The sequence below is a fragment of the Mesoplodon bidens genome (assembly GCF_964165515.1).
Source record: "Mesoplodon bidens genome assembly, chromosome: 10".
Classification (NCBI taxonomy): domain Eukaryota; kingdom Metazoa; phylum Chordata; class Mammalia; order Artiodactyla; family Ziphiidae; genus Mesoplodon; species Mesoplodon bidens.
In genome coordinates this window covers 68,695,563-68,703,846 of record NC_138172.1, presented here as the reverse complement: position 1 = coordinate 68,703,846, position 8,284 = coordinate 68,695,563, and the positions used below count along the sequence as shown (strand labels likewise).

The following is an 8,284-nucleotide window of genomic DNA, read 5'->3' as shown; positions in this document are numbered from 1 at the left end:
CTAAATGTTGGTGAGGATATGAAGTAGTTGGAACTCTCATACAATGCTGGTGGGAATGTAAAATGTACAACCACTTTGGAAAACAGTTTAGAGATTTCTTTAAAAGTTAAACAGGGATTTCCCTGGTGGCGCAGTGGTTAAGAATTGGCCTGCCAAGGGACAGGGGTTCAAGCCCTGGTCCGGGAAGATCCCACATGCCGCAGAGCAACTTAGCCCGTGCACCACAACTACTGAGCCTGCAAGCCACAACTACTGAGCCCACGCGCCGCAACTACTGAAGCCCATGCTCTCTATAGCCCATGCTCTGCAACAAGAGAAGTCACCACAATGAGAGGCCCACACACCACAACGAAGAGTGGCCCCTGCTTGCCTCACCTAGAGAAAGCCGCACACGGCAAGGAAGACCCAACGCAGCCAAAAAATAAATAATTAATTTAAAGAAAAAAAAATTAAACATATACCCACCATATGACTCAGCCATTTCAGTGCAGGATAGTTACCTAAGAGAAGTGAAAGCATATGTCCATACAAAGACTTGTACATGGATGTTCACAGCAGCTTTCTTTGTAGTAGACCAAAAAGGCTCTTTGAAGAGATTAAGGATGCTACTCACAGATCCCATCAGCCATCTCAGCAAAAGAAAAAAACAGAGATGAAAGTATCCAGGAAAGGTAAGAGGAAGAGCCTCTTGTCTACTGGAGTGAATTCCCATGACATGCACAGGAGGCCCACAAGACTCTTGAGAATTTTATACCAGCAGAAACATTGACAGCTTGAACTGAAAGGGACAAAAAGAAGATAAAATGAAAGAAGTTGTACCCCCAAAATTCTACAGACAGGAAGCAGGCTGATAAAACTACTTAGCTGGAAACATGGGCACCTTTCATGAATAAGGAAGGATGGCTCAGAGGATGGAGCTTCAAATCCAGATGACAGAACTGAGAGGCATAGAGAATTATTCCCAGGGCTTGAAGCCGTGTATACTTTTCTTTTTTAAAATTAATTAATTTATGTTTTTGGCTGTGTTGGTTCTTCGTTGCTGCGCAAGGGCTTTCTCTAATTGCAGCGAGCAGGGGCTACTCTTCGTTGTGGTGTGCAGGCTTCTCATTGTGGTGGCTTCTCTTGTTGTGGAGCACAAGCTCTAGGTATGTGGGCTTCAGTAGTTGCAGCACACGGGCTCAGTGGTTGTGGCTCGTGGGCTCTAGAGAACAGGCTCAGCAGTTGTGGCGCACGGGCTTAGCTGCTCCGCGGCATGTGGGATCTTCCCGGACCAGGGCTTGAACCCGTGTCCCCTGCATTGGCAGGCGGATTCTCAACCACTGCGCAACCAGGGAAGCCTGCCTCGTATACTTCTAATTGCTTTGCCTGTATTCACTCAGGTTTTCAAACCTTTTGGGTGGTGACTCACCATAAGAAATACATTTTACAAAGCAATGCAGCACACTCATACACACACAATGGAAGCCAAAGATTTCAGAAAATAATTACCTACCCTGACTCTGTGCAATGCATTCTGATATCTTCTGTTAGATTGTATTCTGATTCTATTTCATTTTTTAAAAAAATGCAGTTAACCCATTAAGTTGATTTCATGACCAACTGATGAGTCTTGACCTGCAGTTTGAAAAACCCTTTTAATTTGTTTAATATATGTACAGACCCACACAAACTCCTATGAGGTAGAAACTGTTATTGTACCCATTTTTCAGAAGAGGAAATTCTGGCACAGAGAGGTTAAATAACTTGCCTAAGCACACACAGGTAGGGATAAAGTGGGAGATCCAGGCTTCTAACCCAGGGAGCCAGCTTCAAAGACAGTCCTTTGAACTACTCTCTTACAAGGCCTCTCTCATCCCACCTGCCGCATGGTGGTAAGTGAGTATCTGCTGATAGATGTCTCTGCTTCTCCAAAGGAGTGATTCAAGTGGTATTTGAACAGAGTGCTCTATTAAGATTAGTGGAGTGTTCAAGGTTACAGCAGATTTAGGGAGCAGAAGTTATATTTTCTGACTAATATTTCATAATGAACAATAGTTCTGTGTGAAGAGCATAGACTTCCAAGTCAGATAATTCTGAGTTCACATACTGGCTCCACACCAGGGACAGATCCAGACTTTGTGGGAACTGAAGCTTTATGCAATTTTGAAAGCTCTTCCTAAGGAGAAGAATAGAGCTCATGTATTCAGAATTAAGTGCCGCGCCTTGAAAGGGGCCCATGTAAGAGAGGGGCCCTGTGGCTTAAGCTTCCTTAGCTTTCTGCTTATTTGCCTCTGTCTGCCCTTTATTAGCCCTTTATTTCTTTTCTTGTTTACAAAATTTTTAAACATTTATTTTTTGGCTGCATTGGGTCTTCATTGCTGTGCGTGGGCTTTCTCTAGTTGCGGTAAGCAGGGGCTACTCTTCATTGTGGTGTGGTGGCTTCTCGTGTTGCGGAGCATGGGCTCTAGGCACGCAGGCTTCAGTAGTTGTGGCGCATGGGCTTAGTTGCTCTGGGGCATGTGGGATCTTCCCGAACCAGGGCTCGAACCCATGTCCCCTGCACTGGCAGGCGGATTCTTAATCAGTGTGCCACCAGGAAAGTCCCTAGCCCTTTCTTTCTGACACTCGGTTTTCTAATCTCTGAAATAGGTGTAGCAATTCCTATCTCTCATGGATGCCAGATGATCAGCTGAAAGAACCTAGCTGAAGAGCCTAGTACAATGTTCACTAAGTAGGTACTCAATAAGTAATTGTTAATAGCAATAATAATAATTAAAAAAATAGAATACTTCAATCAGAAACCAGTTTTTTTTTTTTTTTTTTTTTTTTTTTTTGCGGTAGGCGGGCCTCTCACTGTTGTGGCCTCTCCCCTTGCAGAGCACAGGCTCCGGATGCGCAGGCTCAGCAGCCATGGCTCACGGGCCTAGCCGCTCTGCGGCATGTGGGATCTTCCCAGACCGGGGCACGAACCCGTGTCCCCTGCATCGGCAGGCGGACTCTCAACCACTGCGCCACCAGGGAAGCCCAGAAACCAGTTTTTAAGCAAGGTTTTGAAATAAAAACACGATATGGAGAAAAAAGTATTTTGTCAGTTCATTTACACCTCAGCTCTGTAACTCAGCTCTCCCTGGAGGCCAATTATTTTGGTTTCTCCAAGCTCTCTATCCAAAGAGAAGTATAAGTGAGAATAAGAAAGCAGAGCATTCAAAAACAAAGGCAGATATAGAGAGAGTATCATGGGAGAAAGTCAGCTGCAGGGGCCCCCAAAGGCCAGATTTCCACTGTGTGGATGTCACTAAGAAGAAAAAATATTTAACTGTTTAAGATCTTTCTCAATAAACCAAAAAAGGGCATTCAAGGTGCATTTTGGCGTTGAGAGAGGAGGCAGCTGGACAAACTGCATCCTGGTAGAGTCAAGTTTTAGTCACCTGTATTCAGACATTTTATGCTTGTTGTTCTGCTGTGTCCTGAGGGATTATCAAAAAGCAAGAGGCCTCTGGAGTCAGCTTCCTGCCCCTTGGAGAACCAACAGTATTTGCAGAAACGCATGAGGTCACTTTGCCTTCCACTTACCTCTTATATTCTCCTCTCAGAGTTTGAGATTCTAAAAAAAGGAGGTATGTTAATACAGAGTGACATGAAAATATAATGGGAGTCTTTCTCAAACGTGTGGCTTCTCTTGGTTATCTGTGGGTTTTTTGTTTCGGGTGACTGTTGTGTCATTTAGGTAAAAAATAATAAGTGGGGATGTGTGGGAAGAGAAGGGTCAAAAGATGGTAGGAAGTAATTGGATTAATTCGATAATTAAGGGGAGTTATGTGGGTGATTATTAAGTTTCTTGCTAGCTACATTTAGGCATAAACACATGTTTTATTTTTCTTAATATTTACAAATGACTCATACCCTTTGTAATTCAGCAATCACAAACTCTTCCCATTTTTCCCCAGAAATTCCTCTGGGTAAAGCTGAAGATGAAACAGCCCTTCTTTTTCTACTCACTGGCAGAACGATTTCTTTCCTTCTGCCATATCTATTTATCTACTAAGAGCATCAGGCACTTCTGGATTCATCTGTTGCCTCCAAACCCCTATTTCCCTCTATTCTGATCCGCAGTACTATGTCAGGAGGCTACTTTGGAATATTAACTGGTGGCTTTTGTCCACAGGATTTTCTTTTCTCCATGGCCTTTACCCCCATTCGGTGAACTAAATTTTTGTTGTCTCAACTCAAGGAAGGGTGGACCAATATGAAAGAGGAGTCTTTTTCTGGCTTTGGGAAGCAGAAAGGACTCATGTACAGAGACAACACTGAAGGTCTGCAAGAGTCTACTGGACCTCTAGATGAGATCAATGTTCCCAGACTTGAGGAGAGTGTGGCTGGGGAGCTTGTGCATTCCACACAAGGCCCAGTGCTGTGCCCCCGTAACTGGACCAGGCCTTCTGGGGTGGAGTTAGGAACCAGGATGAGAGGAGCGCCCTGATAACTGTTTTTGTGTCTTCGGTGGTTGCTAGGCAAAATTTCATACAAAGAGGCTATGTGGCCACTATCAGGCCACCCTCAGAGACTGCTGCTTTAATCATTCCTAATGATCACTTTGGACAAAGTCTGGAAAAACATAGGGAAAAAATTTTAAATTTGTGAGGAGGATGAAGGGAAGCATTCAGATCCCTTTAAACTAGCATTCATGAGGACTGTGACCTCTCGGTACACTTCAGCTTGGCCAGCATAACAGGTGTTATTCAGGAGCAGAAAGCCACTCTCCCCCGTGTCCTGTCACCACCAGAGTCCCTGGAAATTAGATAAGACTCAGAGGAAAATCTGGGGGTGTAGAGTGACCCTACACATCTAATTGTAATCTGTGATAATTGCTAGTCAGGCAAAGCACAGGAAGCTGTGTGGACTGGTCTGTGCAGAGAGGGAAGGGCACCCTGAGCCGAGACCCGAAGGGTGAGATAGAGGTAACTAGGTGTTTGTGAAGGTAGAAAGAAAATACAGTCCCTGGGCTGGCAATTACCCAGTGAGCCACCCAGAACCACTTATGAAACAGTGTCGTGAGGCAAAGAGCAAGGAAAGGAGAAGGGACTGCTCAATAGCAGCAGATGCTGCAGAAAAGTCAAAGCAACATGAGGACCGTTGGATTAAAGAATACGGAAGACATTGTGTTGACTCTGTCAAGAATAGTTTCAGCAGATTGTGGGAAGAAAAAAAAATTGCAGGAGGCTGAGATGTGGGAGGTGTAGAAATAAAGATGGTAGAAATAAACAGACAAATCTTCATGAAATTTGGCTGTGAAGGGAATGGTAAAGGGCATTAGTAGGAGCTGAATAGGGAGTCAAAGGAAGAGGCTTTTAGGTTGGGGAACCTTTGAACCTGTGTAAACATTGATAGGAAGCAGCAAGTAGAGAGCAGGTAAAGAAGAGAGGATGGAGAGGGGGGACTCTCATTAGCAAAAGGCCCCTGGGGAACTAGGAAGTGACACGAGCCAAAGCTCAGGTAGGAAATTGGTCTAAATAGGAAGAGAAAAGGCTGGAGAAATCGTAGATTTGGTGGCAGAGGTGAGGGAGCTCTCTAATGGCCTCTGTGAAGCGGGAGGAGATAGGATCTGCTAATTGGGGTGGGTCAGTGGATGGGAAGGGTTAGTAAAATCAAAGAATTGAAAAAGATAGAAGAGATCTGAAATAGCTAGTAGAGTCGGTACAAATTCCCGACGTGCCAGCAAAACCTTACATCCCGGTACCTTTATTTCTGTTTTGAGTTCTCATTCCTCTAGGTGGCAGAGGCTTCATCTCAGTTCAGGAAGAGATGACAGGGAGGCAGTTGGATTCATGGGTCTGGAGCTCAGAGAGGGATATGGGCTGAAAACATCCATTTGGGGTTCATCAGAACATAGTGTTTGTCTCTGGAGTCCCAGGAGTCATTGACATGCCTCAGCGAGAAAGAAGAGGACCAAGAGCCCAACTTGGGGGAAAGGCCCAGTAGAGGAAGAAGAATCAGCAAAGGAAACTCAGAAGGTAGGAAGAAAAGCAGGAGAATGTCATGTCACAGAACTAAGAGAAGTGAGTATTTGAAGTGAAATAAGAGGTCAGCTAGGATTAGGATTATAAAATATTCATGGATGTCATGTCTTCTTTCTTTGAGTTGGGGCACAAAAAAAAAACAGAGGATATAATCATAATACTACTATTTATTGAGTATATAGTGCCTGATTATGTCATTCAACCAACCAATCAATCATATATTAACTGAGTGAGCATGATTGTAGAGAAGTTTTCTTGTTATGAGGGCAGAGCTGGGGACTGCCCGGGCTAAGAGCTGCTAGTGGCCACCAGAGCCTCAGAGAATGAGGCAGGTGTCAAAATCTCGGTGCTTAAATAAAAATGCTACATTAGTTTGTTCAGCTTCAGTAATGAGGAGCAGGTGGAGAAAGAGAGAGAAAGGAGCTTATTGTAAAAATTACGAGAGGGAAAAACTTATTCTAAAAATTAGGAAGATTAAGCTTTGAGGGGAGTTCCCTGGCAGTCCAGTGGTTAGGACTCCACGCTTCCACTGCAGTGGGGCCTGGGTTCAATTCCTGGTCAGGAAACTAAGATCCTGCACGCCACGTGGCACAGCCAAAAAAAAAAAAAAGAGATTAAGCTTTGAGGATCTTTTTTTTTCTGCCGTACGCGGGCCTCTCACTGTTGTGGCCTCTCCCGTTGTGGAGCACAGGGTCTGGACGCGTAGGCTCAGCGGCCATGGCTCACGGGCCCAGCCGCTCCGTGGCATGTGGGATCTTCCCAGACCGGGGCACGAACCCGTGTCCGCCTGCATCGGCAGGCAGACTCTCAACCACTGTGCCACCAGGGAAGCCCCAAGCTTTGAGGATCTTGAAGCAGTCTGAAATTCAACTTTAAGATTTAGGAGGTGAGGACTCTGTTCTTCACCATGTCTTCTCACAAGACATTCAGGATCAAGCAATTCGTGGCTAAGAAACAAAAGCAGAATCGTCCCATTCCCCAGTGGATTCGGATGAAAACTGGTAATAAAATCAGATATAACTCCAAGAGGAGACGTTGGAGAAGAATCAAGCTGGCTCTATAAGGAATCGCACATGAGATGGCACACATATTTATTCTGTATCAAGTCACTTGCTTCTTACCATATCACTCTGAAAACATCACTATCTGGATAGCTGGATGTGTTTTATTGGGAAAATGATTTTTCTCTTTGTTTCTATGTTTCTGCACTAGTAGGTTGGCTCAGAAATAAATACGTGAGAACGTCTGTTGGAAAAAAAAAAAGATTTAGGAGGTGAAAACTGTGAGCTTCTGTTTGGCACAAGTTTGTCCGTAGGCACTGATGCCTGCTCTGTTTGCACAGAAATGGAAGCACCCTGAGAGAATCTCATTCCTATAATAGAGTGCAACTGAAAACAGGACTTTGGGGATTAAATCAGGTTATGCATGGACGAATGGAGTTCACTGTTAAAAAAGAATGACCCCTTTCATCATCATCATCATTATTATTATTATATTATTATTACAGGATCTTAGTTCCTCCACCAGGGATTGAACCCGGGCCCCGGCAATGAAAGTGCCAAGTCCTAACCACTGGACCGCCAGGGAATTCCCTAACAACCCCTTTTAGATTAATTTATTTTGGTATATCCATCACTGAAAATTATACAACCCTTAAAAAAAGAATGAGGCAGTTCTACTTGTCCTGATGTGCAAGGATTTCCGAGATATCTTTTTCAGTGAAAAGTACAAAGTGCAAAGCCGTGCGTTTAGAGTGCTCTTCTCAGAAGAGGACTTTTACGGATATGGGATATGTCTGCATATACAAAGAATACGGAAGAAAACAAGAAACTGGTGACAAAGGTGGCCCATGGGGAGGAGAGCTCAGTGACCTGGTATCAAGGCAGAGAGTTTGCATTGCACACCCTTTCGAATGTTGTACCAAGTATTATTTATTTAATAAATATATGTAAATACATAAAAGATGCCTTTGGTGAATCATTGTGCAAGGTTCGTTTGTAATACAAAGTCATTCCCTAATTTGCTTTGGAAATGTTGACATTTGTGTATTGGATTTTCTTAAAGCATGAAATACCAGAGTCTGAAAGCCACACCTGAGTGCTATAAATTTGAGGTCACCAACAAAACCAGCCATGCAAGTGTGACTTTCCAAAAGGCCAAACATTGTCAAGTGTCAATGCTCAGAAGCATTCCCAGCGTCTGAGAATGTCAGAGAGAAGGGACCCTGGAGAGAGTTGATACAATCCTCTTCTTTCTTTTTTTTTTTTAAGGATTATATATCATGACCA

The 8,284-nt window shown here is 43.9% G+C and overlaps 1 protein-coding gene across 1 annotated transcript; it reads left to right on the top strand.

The window, feature by feature from the left end:
* Positions 1-6,903: 6,903 nt before the first annotated feature.
* Positions 6,904-7,059, top strand: LOC308623746 (large ribosomal subunit protein eL39-like; the record flags this gene model as incomplete). Its single annotated transcript, XM_081246440.1, has 1 exon — positions 6,904-7,059. The coding sequence occupies one exon, from the start codon at positions 6,904-6,906 to the stop codon at positions 7,057-7,059; it is 156 nt and encodes a 51-aa protein (XP_081102566.1).
* Between the last annotated feature and the right edge of the window lie 1,225 nt (positions 7,060-8,284).